The 21,316-nt window shown below is 36.8% G+C and overlaps 1 protein-coding gene across 1 annotated transcript in view; it reads right to left on the reverse strand.

Moving 5' to 3' along the window:
- Positions 1-2,019: 2,019 nt before the first annotated feature.
- The window catches only part of LOC124712012 (vacuolar protein sorting-associated protein 53 homolog), a 180,962-nt gene continuing 161,665 nt past the window's right edge, over positions 2,020-21,316 (reverse strand). The window contains exons 13-16 of the mRNA XM_047242304.1: positions 19,001-19,149; positions 16,222-16,377; positions 15,958-16,114; positions 2,020-2,345 (exon numbers count right to left, since the gene is read on the reverse strand). Coding sequence (XP_047098260.1) covers positions 2,154-2,345; positions 15,958-16,114; positions 16,222-16,377; positions 19,001-19,149 — 654 coding nt within the window. The 3' untranslated portion in view covers positions 2,020-2,153. The remainder of the gene's footprint in view (positions 2,346-15,957; positions 16,115-16,221; positions 16,378-19,000; positions 19,150-21,316) is intronic.

Consider the following 21,316-nt stretch of genomic DNA (forward strand, 5'->3'; position numbering starts at 1 on the left):
AGAGAGAAGATTTAAGATTTATGAATATCAACAAAAAGGTGTGGCTTAATGAAGTGGGGTAGTTTTGGCAACATACTTCTCATAATGAAAGTATTTGGCACTTGCTTAGCTCTTAAGGCATGAGTGGAAAATGATGCGTCACATTTAACGCAATCAAATTGTGCAAGAGGTCAGATGTCTGCGTTTCAGTTTGGAGCTGATACAGACACGATTTCTTCTAAAAATTTTGTTGGCGTAATATTTTCATCTAAATTTAATGTGAATAACTTCGTAATGTCAACAGAAAATGCATTTTTGTTGTTGCTAAAAGTAAAATGAAGACAGTGTAACTTTTCCAAAACATACTGATGCCAGTGCCATCTTAGTACATTTGATAATTTGCAAGTTTGAACATGATTCTATAACACCTGTTCCATACGGTATTTGACAACTATCTTCTGCACCTACATATGCTCCTGCTGAAGTGTCGATCTTATAGTAATTTTGGACATAATGTAAACATCTTTTGAGGAAATAGTCTTCTTAGAATTTCTCAATCTAGAGCCAAAGTCACTATGGAGTATACAGGACTGAGTAAATCTGGCAACAGTACTCTCAACCTACTGCACCCTTACATTGGTAAAAGTCTCATAATTGTGTTGTGTTGTGCTATGATGAGAAGGGTGTCTGGACGCTCTCACAGTTGATGGAAACAAAATTTGAGTGTGAAAAAGTATCATCAAAAAATAAATTCTTTAAGTTATAGCAAATTACAATGCTTAAACAGGCACTGTTGAAAGGGAGATATGCTCCAAAGTTCATTTAAATTGTGAGGAAATAATGTCATTGGTGGTAAGAACCCCCCCCCCCCCTCCCCCCGTCCCTCGATTACATATGGATGTGTGTGTCGATTCCCTCAGGCCATACTATAAAATCAACACAAAGATACTTTTTGCAATATACATTTAGTTTCACATGGTGCTGAAAATATATCTTTGTGAACAGACCATGGCTTTAAAAATTACTGCACAGAGGCATATTACTGATTTTCATTACAATAACAATATTCATTCAACATACTGTTCGTGTAGCATTTCAAATCATTAAAATAAGTAGATGGGAAAATAGTGAAACAGGTAAGAAGGCATCTGCAAGATGGAGAGACCAGGGATCAGAGTGGCCGCTGCAGAGAACTACACATAAAGGATGGACCCACACAGCCACAGGCATACAGCACTGTTACCAACTGCATAATGAGGATTTAAGAATTAATACAATGCAATCAGTGTCCAGACGTGTCTTTTATAGTTCAGGTATGGACTACTTGAATCATTGTACATTCATTCATTTTTTGAGATCCTACTTAAACTAATACTAATCTATGATAAATGCTTCAATTTTTTGGAGAAATAAATGGCAACACAGATGAGACTGTATGTGATTTTGGAGAAAACATGTTTTTGTAATACCAGTAGTAAATAATTTTGTATGTCACAATACGCTTTACTTCCAAAATTACCCATCTACCTATATTTTATTTACAATTTAAAACTAAATTAAAATGTGCCAGAAGGCAACACAGCTCTCAGATCTGATGTAGTAAATGTATAAACTACATAACAGTAAAAAAATCACTATCTAGTAATAAAACATTTGAAAGCATACAGTGTATTTGTATGTTAGCTTTCAATCAATGAAATTGATTCAAACATTTTTTAAAGCACACGTAAAAATGAAGGGGACGGATACAGGGATCTCCCCCCCTCCTCCCTCCCTCATCAAAAGAGCTCACTGCTTTATGCATTGTAGCTGAATAAATAACCACTATCATGTTAAGAGAAAAGAAGATAAATAAATACACATACACACACACACACAACTAGGGGGAGATGCCCTCGCACAAATGGCATAATGGATAATGGGAAGCACACACTCTATGGCCCATTCACATTTTAGTGATTACTATTTGACTCTAGCACCAACTGTACTTTGGTACTGCACAATTTGTAGTTTATTCTACTTACTTAACAGAGGGAAAAGTACTGACTATGATTTTATTTCAAAACAACTACAGCTCCTCTTTTTGCACCAAATGCTCCTGATACTGCTATCCATATGTTACTGTTTAAGACTATTAGCACATGCCATAGCTGAGTCTGGCACTTTGGCTGAGTTCACAGTCTTTTCTTGATAAGTTTTTCAAGCTTCTTGATGCGACTCGACTCGTGGTCTGGGCTGCCAAGACCCAGAGGTGGCAGTGGAGAACCCGGTGGTCCAAGCATGGGACTACCTCCCAGTGGAGGAGGTGGTGGCAGTTTTTGGCGGAACAGTTCTACCAGCTGACTCTGCTCTGCCCGTCGCAGACCCTAAAAAGGAGAAATTCAAGTAGCCAATTTGAAGCTGGGTGAATGTCAAATGGCTGGCATAGTTCATTTCACTAAGAGCAATATGGAGAACATCTCAGCTGGAGAAAGGTGGAAGAAATACACAATGATATCCTTGGTAAGAGGCAGTAAATGCATATGGAAAGTCTGAATTGCGAGGATGAGTTAATCGACAATGCAGTTACTTAAACAAACTGCTACTCTTAAAATAGAAATTTTGATTTATTACAGAAATAAAATTAGCTTAATTAACTGATTATAATGGAAATAATTTTTTATGAGACTCTATGGCAAGTTCTGCATCTCATTTTTGTTAGGAAAGTTTTGGTCTCAATAATCTTGCAATGATGTACTGGCATATAGGATTTTTTTACACATTTATGCATTTAAAATTTTGTAATAGCAACACTGCATTTAATTTTCTGTAGTGTCATTTTCCAGTCACTGTGCAAAACACTGATTTTTCTGTAACTTTACATCTACATCCATACTCAACAAGTTATGTTACGATTTGTGTGAGTTAGTTACATGTTCCATTGATCAAACTCACAGTAACCGTTACGACGTGGAATGAGTCAAATGCATAAGAAATACACAACTGAATGAAGTTTTTTTTTTTTTAAGTTTAAAATTTTTGTTACCTACCCCAAGCCCTTAAATGACACAAAATACATCTATTATACCTATAGATTTATTTATTCTGATTCAAGAATTCATCTATGGCACAGGAGGAGTTGTCATGGAGATATGATTTCAATTTAATTTTAAAACTGTTACTGCTGTCTGTCAGACATTTTATTTCATCTAGTAATTTATAAAAAAGTTTTACAGCATCATGTTTTACCCCTTTCTGTACCAAAGACTGGTTCATGTTGTTGAGAACAAATTTCATTACTGAGTAAATGCACAGTGAGGCTGTTGTAAGAATTTCTAACCTTTTAAGGGGGTTGGACGTCGAATGGGCCGACTTGCAGCAGGAGAAGCACCACACGACATTTTAATTTCCACCGTATATACTTTTACAAATAAATTCATAAAACTTTTTCAGCATGACCAGGAAGGATTCAGAATTCACACTCATAGCAGTGGAAGTTCAAAAACATAACAAAGTAATTTTTTTTACTTGTGAAAATTCATCATTTTTTTTTCACTTACTAATGGCTGCATTTGTTGCTGTAGGTACACTTTTCTTCATAAGTAAGAAAGATGCTTCGATGAATTTTGCACAGCCTACAAACCATACTTGAAAATGTATGAAACTCTAGAATTTTCCAAATATATTAAAAACTGTGGTAAAAACTGAGGTAATTAACTATAAAATTTGTGTTTTTTCTAAACATGAAGTTTAAAACATAACATCTCATTCGTTTTTTCATAAATTAAATAAATTCTAGAGTTTCATACACCTGTAAGTATGGTATGTATGCTGTGCAAAATTCATCAAAGAATCTCTCTAACTTATGAAGAAAAGTGTACCTATAGCAACAAATGCAGCCATTAGTAAGTGAAAAAATGATGAAATTTCACACGTAAAAAAAATTACTTCATTATGTTTTCGAACTTCCACTGCAATGAGTGTGAAACCTGAATCCTTCCTAGTGATGCTGACAAAGTTTTATGAATTTATTTGTAAAAGTATAGACACTGGAAACTGAAATATCCTGTGATGCCTCTCCTGCTCCAAGTCGGCCCGTTTGCCGTCCCACCCCCCTTAAAGAGATGCCTACAAGATGCACGGCTATGAGCCCCACACATTATTCTGATGATTTTCTTCTGAGGAGTGAATACTTTTTGTCTAAGTGTTGAGTCACCCTAAAATATCATTCCGTATGACACCAGAGAGTGAAAGTATGTTAGCATGCTAATTTCTATATCCTCAAAGTTAGCAATTATTCTGATTGCAAAAATTTCTGAACTTAGTCACTTTAGGAGATCCAAAATATGAATTTTCCAATTAAGATTCTCATCTATATATACACCCAAAAACTTAGTATGTTCTATCCTGGCTACTGACTTCTGTTGATGTGTTAAATTTATTGAAGGAACTGTACCCCTTCCAGAAGAAAATTGGCTGTACTGTGTTTTTTCAAAGTTCAGAGCAAGCCCATTCACAGAAAACCAATCAATAACTTTTCCAAAGATATTTGTATCATTTCCTATTGGAGTTTCCTTTACTGGATTAATAATGATGCTTGTATCATCAGCAAACAGTGTCAGTTTAGCTTCTTGTTTCAGATAAGAAGGGAGGTCATTCACATATATCAAGCACAGAAGAGGACCCATGATTGAACCTTGTGGAACATCTAATGTAATTCCCTCCCCCGTAGACGAAATGTCATTTAAAGACACTTTTTACTAGCTGTTCTGTAGACATGACTTAAACCACTCATATGATGCTCCATTTATACCATAGAATTGTAATTTCTGTAACATAATGTCATGGTTCACACAACCAAATGCTTTGGACAAGTCACAGAAAATTCCTATTGGTGACATTTTACTATTTAAAGACTCTGTTATGTGGACAGTGAAATTGTATATTGTTGTCTCAGTGGAACAGCATTTTTGAAATCCAAACTGTGATTTAATAAGTATCCCATTACTGTTGAGATGGCTAACCACTCTAGTACATTATTTTCTCGAAGATTTTTGAAAATGTTGTAAGCAAGGATACTGGCTGATAATTATTGACATCTGTGGTGTCCCCCTTTTTGTAGAGAGGCCTGACAATGGCATATTTTAACCTGTCTGAGAATATACCTTGAGTTTGTGATGCATTACATGTGTGACTCAGAACATCAGCTGTAATTGCTCCACATTGTTTTAATATCTTATTGGAGATGTCATCTACTCCAACAGAACATTTATTTTTCAAAGATTTAATAATTTTACTTATTTCACAAGAGGTTGTTACGTGAAACTTAATCTGACAAATTTTTTTCAAAACAGACTCTTCCATGTACTGCCTGGCTTTTTCTCTTGAACTGTTCTCACCAATTTTTTCTCCCACACTTAAGAAATGGTTGTTAAATACATTAGCTACTTGATACTGTTGGTTAGGATGGTCTCGTTCCACTTAATAATAATACTACCTACCCCAGTGGTTACTTTTCCTATCTCCCTTCTAACAACATTCCATACTGATTTTATTTTATCGCCCGAGTTGTTAACTTCATCTCGTCTTTACTAATTCTTGCTGCCTCATGCAATTTTCTTTTCCTTTCTGAAGACACTTTAATAACTGTAGTAATCCAAGGTTTTTTTTTTTGAAAACTGTTTGGTGTTACATTCAGTAATTTTTTGGGACAACAGTGTTCAAAAAGGGATATAAATTTATCAAGAAATATGTTGCATTTATTATTGGCATTTGGCTCATTATATACAGCTCCTCAATTAACATTTCTTAAACTTTCTCTGAAATGCTCTACAGACACCGGGTTGACCAGCCTTACACTTTCACTTAATGGTTTCTGTACTGTACACCCTGCTAAGCATTGTAAGTTGATCAGTTGTGCATCATGGTCTGATAATCCATTTATCACAGGGAAATCATGTGTTAGATTTACATCCTCTTGTTGCACAAATACATTATCTATTAGAGTGCTACTGTCTTGAGCTATACGTATAGCGAAATTAATCACTGATTCTAAGTTACGGTATATGTCATTAATAACACTTCACTTTTCCTGTCAGAATTGCTTAGAAAGTTTACAATGAAATCATCACCAATTAATAACTTTTTTTTGTCTGACAGACAGCATAATAGGGAGTCAATAGCTCCCAATCTCCTAATGGGAACCTGTACACTGTTTCTAATATCAACACTACATTATCTAGTTGTAGTTCTCATGCACAAACTTCAGAGTGCTGATCAACACAAAATTTGCTTATTTCCACTGTTTTGTACTTATACCCTTGTTTAGTGTAAATGGCAACTCCTCCTTTATGCATGCTAGATCTGCAAGTGTAAGATGCTAAATTGTACCCATTTATACTGACACTTTCCATCCCCACAGTTAAATGGTGATCAGACAGACAAAGTATATCAATCTCATTCTTATTTTTGAGATCATTTAAACACAGCTCATCTACTTTATTTTTTATTTGCCTGATACTTTGATAAAGTAAATTGATACTACTCTTAGCTTTATCCCTAGTTCTTGTACATGAAGCTTCTTTTATTATATTTTTCTTGATTATTGTCTTTCTGGACTTTGGCTTTAACCTAAAAAATCTGTCTGCCTGGTCCTGTTAACTACAGGTATCATCCCTTGTGAGACTGTGGCCCCCCTGCTAATAGAGAAGCTAACTTATCTTTCCCCTTATTATTTAGGTGCAGGTCATGTGTAGTGTATCCCCACCTGCCAATAGCATCAACTGGAACAACACTCATGTGAGATTTTGCTGGTGTCTGGGGCATCCTGTTCAGCTCAGTGTTAACATGCCTTACAGCAGTGTTTACCCAGGGCTGATCATGGCACTGAAATACCTCCACAAAACCAACATTTGTGTGATCAATTTCTGCTCCTATTTTGACCAGGTCACTCCTAATACTATATCTTCGATTCATGGCCATGCTGTTTCCTGCTCCCCCGACTATAATTACCTGATCTTCCTTCTCAAAGCCCCGGTACAGCTGTCACCTGGCTAAGGCTAGCAATTGGTTTCACAAAATTTGTGACCTGGTACCCTTCAACTAATTTCTCTTGAAGCTGCTGGCCTACACCCCTTCCATGACTGCTACCTAGAAGCAGAATTCTTTTTTTCCTATTATGGTTTGATCCCGACCTGTCTTTTTTTTAAAGCTACTATTCTGCTTCAACCTACATTCAGCTACATCTGGATGAGGCCCTTACTCCACTACTTTGGATAGCAAGCCAAACTGATTTATTAACAGAATTTTTAAAGTTTTTTCAACAATTTCCCTTTTTTACCCTTTGCTTGCTACCTTTCACCAGCACCTCATCTCTTTTTCCTCCCTTGGCCTGCATAATTCCAAATTCGCGTCTTCTTATTCAACTTTAAGGGCACAAATCTTTGCCTCCTGTTCAGCAATTTTTTTTGTCCTTTCTAGATAACCTACATTGCCATAGGAGAGCCTCATTATCTACCCCCGTTTCTTTGCTGCTACATTCTCCCCAATGAAACTATAACCTACAGTCTTCACAGAACATGCGCTCCATCAAATTTCTATGGCAACCACCACATTTGTCACACATGGTTTGATAGAAAAATTTACACAAAAGCAGAGAATAACTTGGCACAAGATCACTGAAGTTTCGTAGTCTGTACTAATCTAAACAAACTTTGAAACTTACTTTCAAAATTTCTAATTAACTACCTAAAGTCTGTATGACGGATACGAATTAATTTAACTTTGTACCACTAGTCTGGTCAAAAAAATAATGATGTACACTTGCCCAAAATTTATGCCTAAAAATGTAAACAAAACTAACGACTATCGACCTTTACAAAATACTTTCTTTTCGATCTAAATAGGCTCAGAAAAGTGAAACCTTCAATAGACTGTGTAGTGAAGAAGTAAATGCACTAGTCTAAAATGTAATATTAACTAAATTAGCACTCATTTTAATATTAATCACTTAACTTAGTGAGAGCTTTGTGGACGTGTGTCTGCCAGAGATATTAGCACTACTGCATATGTAGAGGACTTCATAATCATTTGCCCCAACAATAAGCTTCTGTATGTTCTCACAATTATCTGTTTCTACCATCAGGGACATTTTGTGAATTATCATCATCATCATCATCATCGTCGTCATCACCATCCATTGGACATACACTGCTGGAAAATGCTATGTCCAGAACTCTACCAGCATTTCAATCTTCCCAAGTTAGATGTCTTCAAGTGCCTCCTGTTTGTTTTTCAATGTCATCTGTACAATTACCATCAAGTTGTTGCGTTGGTTCTCTCTTATAGTCTAAGATCTCAACTTAAATTGATCTTCCCTCATTGAGTCTGTTAATAAAATGTGTATTTTATACAGTACAGTGTGTAAATAAATGTGCTACGATTGCCATCCCATATTTCTGCGCAACTATTATTAATTAAAAATTATTTAATTAAATTAATAGTGAATGTTATACAGTTTCTTAAAAAATTTAGCATCACTCAAGAGTAAACATTGCAAATAAATATCAAAGTATAGTTGCATACATTTTCCCAGATAACATGAAAGGTTGCCAGGTGTAAACAGGTAAGTATGTATTAGGAAATTACCCTCATGAAGTTCCTTACAAATGACAAATATCTGTGTGTGTGTGTGTGTGTGTGTGTGTGTGTGTGTGTGTGTGTGTGTGTGAAAACTATGACAGTTCTACGTATATACATAAGTATCTAAAAACTAGGATGATTCTACATCGAGTATACATGAGAAGGAGGCGTGAGAAAAGAAAAAGAACACAAACAAGAGTGGAACTGATTGTGATAGTCATTTAAGAAAAGTCAGTATAATAAATACTCTGATAAAGTGACGAGCTGTAGGATAGTGGGACTTGAACAGCCAATGTAAGCATATTATATACTGAATAGTGTATACAGACATGGTATCTACTGGAAGTATAGAAGTTGATAAGTAGAGGAGGACTGTACAGATTAGGTGAAATATTAAGAAGTATATGCGAAGTGTTGCTGTTGTGGTACTGCGAACGGCTGAAAGCAAGAGGAAACTACAGCCGTAATTTTTCCCGAGGGCATGCAGCTTTGCATGGAGAGCTGCATCAAACCAGTCTCAGGACTGAAGACCACAACAACAACAACAACAACAACATGCGAAGTGTAGAGAAGATTTGTAACGTTCCCAGAAAATATTTAATTATAGTATGCATAGGAACGTATAAAGGAATAATGAACCATGAGGCCTACTCAGAAAGGATGACAAGGGGGCGTACGTGGCATTCGTTACGTATATAGGGCAGTTGTACCTACATGGAGATAGGACGACCTGTGGCCCAAGAAACAGGAAAGTTCTATAAAGGGGTGCACCTACCAAAATGGAAAGAGGAAGTGCTCTCATATGGTCAACCCACAGGCAAGGTATAGGTACTGATCCTAGGGGAAAGGGACAGTATCGCGACAGAAGTCACAAAATTTTGTATGGATTATTCTGGAAAGTTTGCATTCTATGTACCACAAGCATTTATATTTTTTATGTAAGTTTACGAGTGTCGAAAGGAACACTTTCATGTTCCCCAGAGTTCCTCCAAACTGCAACAGATAATGAAGCTAGTACATACTAAAGAAAAAGTAGTACAGAGGATAGAAACAGAAAATAGAATACGCAAGTGTCATGTACACCTGCAGTTTATGATCAGAAATAAGGAAAGAGTGTTGTTATGAGTGATGCTATGTACATAATGATTATGTATAAAATATATCGTGTACGATCTGAGGGGGAGGGGGATTGTGTTTCGAGAATTTCTGCGCAATTTCTAGAATCACTCAGCCTTTCACCATCTCGAACACACGATATTTTAGATGTGACTGGGAGAAAGGAACCCCATCTACTGTGTGTCATGTGTCTGCATGTGCAGGTTTGAAGTTTGTTGTAGAAGACGGTAGACACAGCGATCGAAGCACCGACAAGTACTTGTCGGTCGCGCCATGGAAGTCATAACGAAAGGGCACGGCAGAACCAAGGAACTTCTGTGGTAATCTGTGCTATTGTTTATCTATGACTATTGTTAGTGATTAAAGAACAATTGAGTGGAAAAATATTTTTAGTAACTTTTAACCTGAACATGCCAGAGGCAAGACAGGTGTATGATTTCTGTATAATAGAGTTGAGGTTAGCAAGCCAACTTTGTTGTAAATGTAATGGTGTTTCTAAGATTTGGATATGCGAGGATACTTACTAAACAGTATTTATTCATGTGGAGAGTGAGATTTGTAAAAGGTTGATGTTTAAATATATGTCATTAAGTGAAGCAAAAGAAAGTGTGTATGTTACTTATTTTTATAAGTAGACAGAGTCTTGAGAAATTCCTGTTCCCAGCAATATACTGTGAAGAAGAAGAGAAAGGGAGTTTGCAGCAGCAAGCTAACCAGCTAGGAAAGTCGGCTGACCATTTCAAGTAAGTCGTATCGTTAAAGAAGTGGGAGTTTACACACATACTTCACCACTTTAAGTCGTTCAAAATGTTAGACTGTGACATGCTTATCCAGATGACTTCTGTAGCTGTCATGATAGACTTTACTTAAAATTGTAATAAAACTATCTTTACTATTGGAGTAACTATTAGGATATCACATTTACAAAAAAGGCAACATAACTTTCCAAACACCACTTTTATAAAGTTACTATCTTCTCAATGATTTACTCACTTTGGTCACATTTAATTTGTGTGTACTATCCACACTCTGAGCACACCATCACCTCACCTTTATATGGTATCTAAACATGTAAGTAGCACTCTGTAAAGTTGGACCAAAGAGTTATTCCAGAGTATCAGTTATCACAGTTACAGTTATTTTTTTGTACCAGTTACTTTTCATAGATATTTATAACTGTGTTATTTTTGCTACCAAATTTCCCAGACAGGAGTACTGTTAACTCTTGAGTGTCCACGAAATGTGAGCTGCTAGATTTCCCTCAGCTCACGTACATACAAACTCAGACTTTTTTCTCCAATATATATCTTTTGGGTTAGGAATTTCACTTTTGTCACTTAATCTCTAGGCTTTTTTGAAGAACAGTATCTTAAAGTAGTCGACTGACAGTGTCTCATGGAACAAGTAGTCGACTGACAGTGTCTCATGGAACAGCTCATTTTGAAACTTTTTTGTTAACTAACATTTTTTTTTATTTTCTATTTTTTTATTTTTTTGTGCTCCTACAGTTGAATCTGTAAAGCATACATTACATTATTTAACTTTTTTTGTTTGGTTTGGTAGTTGTGCAAGCTGATTATGGTGTGTGGCACCAAGCTGAGAGCTACTGCATTCAGATTAAAGGCACCTGCATGAATGGCATCATCTGGAGCACTTTAAGGGCAACAACAATCCAGTTATTTTTATACTCAGTGGAGGTCCCTGGCAACCAGTGGTTGTTTCTGCAGAAGAAATCAAATGTTCATTCAACTCAAATATCTATCCTCCCTGAATATCATTGTCTGCTATGACCTGCTGGAGTCCAGGACACAGTTACCAGCTTCCGGGTTACCTGCAGTGGTAGCCCGTGACTTCCTCATGGTCACTCTATGTAGTTAGATAGCATGGAAGTGTAGTACACACTCTGATAAAAAGATGGCACGCAGTCTCACAGTTATTAGCAGAGTATCTACTCGGTGGTTCGTCCTTCTGCTCTGTTCATTTATTGCTGGTCAGATCTCAGATAATATGAAAGCATAGAACGCACTTTAGTAAACAGATGGCATGACACACCATTGGAAGTTATTAAAATAATTGCTAGTAACATATGAGTGGTTATTACAGTAGCTGCTACTGCTGAATAATGGCCGATCTCTATCAGTTAAGTTATTTTTGGCCACCTCTAGCACACTGACACTTGTAATCTGATTTGATGTGTTGTTGTTGTTGTTGTTGTTGGAGCTCGTCATTGTTGCCAGCACTGACACGAGGCAGTTAGTGTGTGTTGGAACCCATGTTAAGTGTTAGACATTGCCAGACCACAATGTATATCGCTTTATGCAGAAGGTGGTAATGCTTCTATTAATGTTTTTTTGCAATGTGGTTTATGAAGAACTGGCCAAAAGTACTATATTTTCATAAAAGTGTACTGTTTCCATTAACAAATGGTAAGTGTTATTGCCCACCATTTTTATGTACTTGCAAAACTGAATTATCATGAAGATACTCACAACTGTATCACTGAGAAACTAAGTAACATTACTAAAACGAAATGTGCTTCTTGCGTGTAAATGTGTTGATTGACAATATGATGACAGTACTTTTAAACTTTCTTGCCGTACTAAGTTGCAAAATATTCAGAACTTACTCATACAATAATCAATAATGAAGAATTAGTTCTGGCAACACATATGTGATTAACCACTGCCAAATAGATCACTGAAAGAATTTCAGAGCGTACTACGAGTATTTAGGACTTTGTGTGAAGTTATTCAGAACTCACCTTGCTATCTATGTAGTTAACACTTTCATATATAGTCTGTTGAGGTGTGGACAGTGAGCTGTTGCGGCCCATGTACCGTGAAAAGGTGAGTGAGTGATGTAAAATGTGCTGTGCTCTGATTGAACATTAGTGAATGTATATATGTACCATACATTAATAATGTGTCACATGCAGGTGTAGGCAAACTACACAAATATGCCATTACTAATGAGAGGCACTTAGTAGTACCCTTTTTCTTTCCATTTTTCTGAGGAGGAGTGCATGAAACAGAGCAAGAGGACATTGGACACTGCACTGGAAGTTTCATGAAGGACAATGTGAAGCAGAATTCACCACGTTCACTTGCTGATACCAAGATAATAAATTAGACTAGTATTTTATGATTCATCAAGCATACCTGTAAAGATGTTTTAATGTTTCACATAATAATAACTAAAATTGCTTCACAGTACCACTGTCATAATAATTTCAAATCATAAAACATCCCAGATAAAAGTAATACCATGGCGGAAAATCTTGTGTTACTGTTTTGTGGTCACACAAGTAGTTCCAAGCTTTATGCTTATTACAGTTATGCTGCTTGTGTGTTTCCTCCTATTTACTCACAATGTTGCTGTTGTAGTCTTCAGTCCAAAGACTGGTTTGATGTAACTATCGATGCAGGTCTATCTTTATGCAAGTCTTTTCATCTCTGGGTATTAAACCTTGATTCTCTCTCCCCCCCCCCCCCCCATCTATCTTGCCCCCAAACTACCCTTAGTTACCAAATTAACAATTCCTTCTTTAGCGAGTGATGCAGTTGTTTCATTATTCCATATGAATGCAAGAACATAATGTTGTTGAACATTATTTCAGTGCATTATAAGTAAACAGTTGCCCTTTTATGAATCATTTTCTATGTATGTGAAATTTATTGGACAATATGAGCAAATCTTCCCAATTAAAGTGTATTAATTTTATGAACTTATAGTTCATGGTCACAGATTTACAGTTTTGGAACAGATCTCAGGTGGGAGCATTTTTTTCACTGATTTCTGATAGATTTTGATGAACTACATGAAACTGCAGAGGACAGTCCTCACTAGCTCAAAGCAGTTGTCTTTATAGATCCTCCAAAACTGAAGAATTCTAGGGGGGGGGGGGGGGAGACAGTAATAGTGAAGAAGACCATTTCTGTCAGAAATACTCGTAGTAAAAGGTGAAATAACTATAGTGGGATTCACAGCAAAAATAATCACTGTATGAAATTTCCTCAATGAAATTTAAGATTAAGCAGCTGATGAAGAGCTATCAGTAAAAAATAATAATTTGAAAGAAACTGATAGTGCTTCCACCGAACCCTCTGATCTAGTACGTAAAACAAAATAGGACAAAAGAATTGTTTGCACAAGAAGTAATATATTATTGGCATGATGGCTAACTAAGGAAGGGACTTAGCTTTAATTTCTGAAAAATCTAAGTTAGTGCTGAATTATTTTAATTTGTCTTTGATGAGTACCTTCTGTCCATGACTGTTTCTTATGCAAACCAGTGCACTTCAAAAATTAAGAATGCAATGGTAGATGTTCTTGCTAATGAACTGAAAGTATTTTTCACAATTTTATTCATATATGATTATTGTCCATTTCCTATAACGAAGAGTTACTACTGTCAGAATGAGTCTATTTCTAATGTTATAGTATAGAATAGGTTTCTGGTAATTTTGAGAAACTTAGTAGCAATTACTGAATGACAGATGGAAGAATTTTTGCTATGCGGACATAAATTTGTCAGTGCCTGAGTCAACGGAATTATATTATGGAATACATGGAGCAAAACACTATGTACATGGTAACCCAATTAGATTCACTTATAAGGTCTACCGCATTTGCTTATGTCACCTGTTTAGTGCAATCTGTTGCATATTAGGGAGCAAGAACTAGTAATAGACATCAGGCTTTGTGTTGGATGGTCTGTATATACACTACTGGCCGTTAAAATTGCTTCACCAAGAAGAAATGCAGATGATAAATGGGTATTCATTGGACAAATATATTACACTAGAACTGACATGTGATTACATTTTCACGCAATTTGGTTGCATAGATCCTGAGAAATCAGTACCCAGAACAACCACCTCTGGTCGTAATAATGGCCGTGATACGCCTCGGCATTGAGTCAAACAGAGCTTGGATGGTTTGTACAGGTACAGCTGCCCATCCAGCTTCAACACGATACCACAGTTCATCAAGAGTAGTGACTGGCGTATTGTGATGAGCCAGTTGCTCAGCCACCATTGACCAGATGTTTTAAATTGGTGAGAGATCTGGAGAATGTGCTGGCCAGGGCAGCAGACGAACATTTTCTGTGTCCAGAGAGGCCCGTACAGGACCTGCAACATGGCGGTCGTGCATTATCCTGGAGAAATGTAGGGTTTCACAGGGATCGAATGAAGGGTAGAGCCACGGGTCGTAACACATCTGAAATGTAGCGTCCACTGTTCAAAGTGCCGTCAATGTGAACAAGAGGTGACCAAGACGTGTAACCAATGGCACCCCATACCATCACGCTGGGTGATACACCAGTATGACGATGACGAATACACACTTCCAATGTGAGTTCACTGCGATGTCGCCAAACACGGATGCGACCATCATGATGCTGTGAGCAGAACCTGGATTCATCCAAAAAAAATGACATTTTGCCATTCGTGCAACCAGTTACGTCGTTGAGTACACCATCGCAGGCGCTCCTGTCTGTGATGCAGCGTCAAGGGTAACCGCAGCCATGGTCTCCGAGCTGATAGTCCATGCTGCTGCAAATGTCGTTGAACTGTTCGTGCAGATGGTTGTTGTTTTGCAAACGTCCCCATATGTTGACTCAGGGATCGAGACGTGGCTGCACAATCCGTTACAGCCATGCAGATAAGATGCCTGTCATCCCGACTGGTAGTGACATGAGGCCGTTGGGATCCAGCACGGCGTTTCGTATTACCCTCCTGAACCCACTGGTTCCATGTTCTGCTAACAGTCATTGGATCTCTACCAACGTGAGCAGTAATGTCGCGATATGACAAACTGCAATAGCGATAGGCTACTATCTGATCTTTATCAAAGTCGGAACCGTGATGGTACACATTTCTCCTCCTTACACAAGGTATCACAACAACGTTTCACCAGGCAATGCCACTCAACTGCTGTTTGTGTATGAGAAATTGGTTGGAAACTTTCCTCATGTCAGCATGTTGTAAGTGTCACCACCTGTGCCAACATTGTGTGAATGCTCTGAAAAGCTAATAATTTCCATGACACAGCATCTTCTTCCTGTCGGTTAAATTTCGCCAGTAGTGTATAATTTAAATGCTATGTTTTTTTTGCCAACCCACCCCCCCCAAATTGATTTGCTTGTCAAACTGTTCAGCTTTATATTCTTGAAATCACATTAAAATTGAATGAATGTATATATTTTAAATAAACCTCAACAAAGATATATATTTTGAATACCTTCATATCGAGGATCTTTTGTAGCTCTGAAATATCTGCACCCTGAAGAAGCTTGATGCACTGATCTACAAAAGCTGCTGCTGGTTCACTAGGTGCCATCACAACCTTGAGTATCATTTCTGCTTTTGTCATTCCCTTAATAACTATCTTGGCATAACTGAAAAATATTGAAACTGATTTTAGTGACTTTCTGAAAACAAAATGCTCAAGAACATGACTTCACATTTGGTCACAACAGATGGCTGCTGACTGATCTCTACTCACCTAGCTGGGGCCTTTCGATTTACTTGGGAACCTATGGAGGGCAAATCCAGCAACACTGTCTTCAGCATGTGAGTGTCTAGTAGCAATTGCTCAGCACCAACAGTGCTTATTGGTTTGCATTTAAATATATGATGTATTAGTTTTGGGATGAAGGAACTGAAATTTAAAAGAAAGAGACCTGTAAGTGATGCTGGGAATATTTCAGTCACATAAAAATTATAGTTTTATGCATATCTACAAAATACAGGACAAGCAATCACTTGTCTATAGATGACTGGTGGGTCATGCAAGGTGGATATGAAAATTACACTTGCTTCTGAATTATGGAATCGTTCTTTCTAGTATAAGGACATTCTAATTTAACCAGGCATTTCAGTCTATGACGATATTGAACCTTAAAGTTACTGGTAGGCACAAAAATGAATTAAAGAATGCCAACAGAAATGTGGACACGACACAGAATTCAAATTTATATACAATCAAATATACATAACTTTTGCCCTTTCTTAAATAAAGTATATGTCAGTATGTGCAACTACAAACATTCTAATATGTCCTCATTAAACAGATGTTTTTCATTCACTGACTCTGTTTCAAAACTTCACAAGACACTGTTTCCAATATTTTAGATTTCAGTGTCTATTAGCATGATTTTATTCTCATGAACTATGATTATTAGAAATAACTTCATTATCACACATTATATCGATAGATAAGAGGACAACTTGGCTAGTGTGATATAAAGGGTCATATGGCTCCACTCCTTGAGACACTGAAAAAAGGTTTTTGATTAAATTCAAATACTGAGAATGATGAACTGTACACTTTAAAAATTTGATTAATCAATCAGCTTCTAGTATTAGCATCTGTCCTCTACATATATCTGACAATAGGTTTTCATGTATAGACATAACACAGTCATTGGCTTGTGACATCTTTTACTATGCAACAATAAAACAGTGCCCTAAATTGGCAAATACCTATATAAATACAGAAGTGTCATCCCCCATTTAATCTGCATCATCCAGCAAATGAACCTTACTAAATTCTGGAAACAAAATGTGTTCTCCATATCTCAGATTTTCACCTGATATCCTTCATGATCACTAACAACAGCCCTCACCCCCAATGCCCTTTTAGTACCTGGACAACAAACTTTTTCTGAATATTTTATTTGAAGTATACAATGTACATTATCTCATCCTGCATCTCCTGTAGTCCTATTATTACTGAGGTCAGTAACATCTGATGGGGCTCAGTTGGTAAGTGCCAGATTACAGATCTAAAGGTTTGGGTTTCTACCCACACTTAGTCCTACTTTTTTGTGGATGGGGGTGGGGTAGGGGTGTCAAATCTGGCATTGATTTGTTCATGTGGAAAATGACAAGCTGCTCCATGGTTGGATTCTACATTAAACTGTAGGCCACCTTACACAGGTTGAAAGGTTGTAGGTAGGCAAAAGCATATTACCACCAACAGGATCATGCCTAGAAATACAAAACAGTATTCAAACAAATATTTGAGAACAGTACAGCTTTATTTAATATTAAATGAACTGTCCATAAGCCACTTCTTATTTTTTCATTACAATGATCCCACCAAACTGTCGTAGACAATGAAACTAGTCTACCTGAGGACCTACCATTGTAAATTGAAGTTTTCCATTATGAAGCCTAATGTGCAACATCATGTCTTAACCACAGGAGACAGTGGATTCCATTATCTAACAATAGCACATAATAACTCTGCAAATGGGAAACAGCAACAAAATTTATATACTTTTTGTCATACGTTTCATTTTGTCACTTTAATTTTGCAGCTACTGAGTTGACACAGTTTTTCACCATCCCTTATGACTGAGGCTTATCAACAATTCATAGGCTCATGTTACTGAGGAACTTCAACAGAGACAATCACAACAGGATAGGATGAATGAAATGCTACCACTTTTGCAGTATCTCTCACTGTCTGTACATGTGTGTGTGAGACTAGGGACAGAAGAACATATGTTATTGGTTTCACTTTAAATGACTAATAATCACTATATTCCGCTCTAACTGTAAATACAAGAAAATGTGCTATTTTACTTGTATATTTTGGACTATACTGCCTTTCACCAATTTTTATTTTGTTTATTCTATCCTGATTTTGTAGCAGTAATAAATTATTTAATAATTTGGATGTACTGAATCAATATTTTTATTACACAATCTGGATTAAGAAGAATTTCTTTTGATGGAAAAAGTCTACGAATTTTCCAAACTTGTTAACTTTTACGGACATAAGTGTGTACACATTATGTACCTTCATATTTTGTTGTCACCTTTTCTTTGCATCATTTACTAATCTTCAGCTTCCATTTTCATTCTTTGAGTTACATAAGTATCTTCCTAACTAAATAATCTAACAATAAAGATCAACTTCTCATCATGTAATATAGAGGCAGCTTCCATGCTACAAATAAGAGATGGATCTTTTTTTCCTTCGTACGAGGAAAAGAGAAATATGGAGAGAATGAAAAGTGTAAATTTATGGAAGGGCTAGTGAGTAACTTGGATACTTAGGTAATCTTTCACCTACCTCTATTTGCTTCAAGTTGACTATTCTGCCCCATTTAAATATACATGTTCCAAATGATATACACAGAGGAATGTAGAATGACTGATTTGCCCAAATCATTAGTGTGATATGGAAATCATTTATGTAACTAATTAGTTAACTACATAAATAACTATGAGCATTAGTCCAGTCATATCAATAAAATTATGGTAATACTCACTTAGCAAATTTGATACAGAACTGAGTGAAGTATTTTCGCGATGAGACAAGATTGTCTCTGATTACTGGAACTGTCTGCCTCAAATGAGAAGTGATGGCAGAAACATAGCCACTCTGGTCACCCACTGTGTCTATGTTCTGCCACGATATCTGCGAACAAGCAAGGAGAGTCAGTATCAAGTACTGATAGCATATCAATAAAAAACCATAAATTTCCAGATAATAGCACTTCACAGGTACAAAATGTGTTTTAAACTCATATGAACATTAACCATGCTAATGATCTTCACTTATTTCATAGCTTAAACCAGTGGGATTGCTTTTCAATATTTGAGCTTAACCCTTTTGTGGTTGCTAGGCCAAGCATCCTGTCTGCCTGGCCGGCTAACAGGGGCAAATATATTTTGTGCCTGGAAGGCAGATGCCTGACTCAGCTGAAGCACTGTAAGCTGATCACACATCCCAGCACACATAGAGCCACTTTTCAATAAAACCTTTTTCAAAATCAGAATCATACTGTACGGTCACAATGGTTGCAGCTGATGATATCCACAAAAGAGAGCTTCAAAACTAATCCAAGCTTTCCGTTATAAATTTATTCTGAGCTGATAAAAAATTATTTTAGAAAAATGATAAGAACTTTTTATTTGTGACTGGTTAATTCTGTAACCTGAGATTTGCACTACCAATATATGTGCTTATAACCTATTAAAATTTCGTTAATACTGGACAAATACTTCCCAAGATATACAGTTTCAAAGTGACCAGTTCCTAGCAAAGACACCCAAGACTACTTCTGTCCCCTGTTGCAGCTAGTGTTGCTGAGAAACTGCACATATTTTGTTGTATTGTTCACCTTTTGAACATCTCATAAATCAGTTCTGTAGAACAACTCATGCCCTTTCAGATTATACATGTTTGTGTCGTGTGCACTTTGCAGATTAGGAAATCAAATTTCATATGTTTGCCAGTGCATGCCATTTGCTGGTCACAATCTGAAACTAATAACATATTTTAGCCTTCTGTAATTATCTGAATGTATTTTAGTTCATGTGACAGCTCCCGATCACAGAAATCCACTTTGTTTTCATTTGACGTGAGAGCAATAAACGAAGAGAAAACAGCAAAATTACTAAACATAAACATGGGTCATAATAACTGATGATGGTCGAAGTAGAGAAGATATAAAATGTAGACTGGCAATGGCAAGGAAAGCGTTTCTGAAGATGAGAAATTCGTTAACATCGAGTATAGATTTAAGCATCAGGAAGTTGTTTCTGAAAGTATTTGTGTGGAGTGTAGCCATGTATGGAAGTGAAACATGGACGATAAATAGTTTAGACAAAAAGAGAATAGAAGCTTTCGAAATGTGGTGCTACAGAAGAATGCTGGAGATTAGATGGGTAGATCACATAACTAATGAGGAGGCATTGAATAGGAGGAGGCATTGAATAGAATTGGGGAGAAGAGGAGTTTGTGGCACAAGTTGACCAGAAGAAGGGATCGGTTGATAGGACATGTTCTGAGGCATCAAGGGATCACCAATTTAGTACTGGAGGGCAGTGTGGAGGGTAAAAATCGTAGAGGGAGACCAAGAGATGAATACACTAAGCAGATGCAGCAGGATGTAGGCTGCAGTAGGTACTGGGAGATGAAGAAACTTGCACAGGATAGAGTAGCATGGAGAGCTGCATCAAACCAGTCTCAGGACTGAAGACCACAACAACAACAAACACGGGTCATGTGGAGACTACCCACTGCAACTCAAACTGCACTGTGTAACAGCCCTTCATCTATGATATTTCCGAACTGGGCAACACTAGATAGCGGTGGCCCCCCTCCCTCAAGTGTTTGAGGTAGGACACCAAAAATTTAAAAAATTGGCTTTTCAAAAATACGTTCATTTTGTAGCACACTTCTTTCTGAAGAGTCTGATACATAAAACATACGTGTTCGAGAAAACGTAAGACATGTTATTTGGTCATAAGTGTGCCAAAGTGCAGTGCAGTGCCATGCCTCTTCACGCTTGTAACGCCAGAAATGCATATCCTCCTATTTCCATCTATTGCACTGCAAATTTTTTTCCTTATTTTGTTACCTGAAGATATAACATTTCTGTGTCTTTGTATATTGTAATTGTTTTACTATTTGTATATATTTATTCATTTATGTCGATTTATAATTGGTTTGTTTTGTGAATATTATTTGTATTTATACGCTGGGTCTGGCCTAGGGAAAACTATGCTATCGAACGAATACATCGACAGGTCGTGTGGAGAACCCAAGTGTTTAGGATCTTTGGTAGTGTTAACTCCAT

Source organism: Schistocerca piceifrons, chromosome 8, assembly GCF_021461385.2.
Source record: "Schistocerca piceifrons isolate TAMUIC-IGC-003096 chromosome 8, iqSchPice1.1, whole genome shotgun sequence".
NCBI lineage: Eukaryota > Metazoa > Arthropoda > Insecta > Orthoptera > Acrididae > Schistocerca > Schistocerca piceifrons.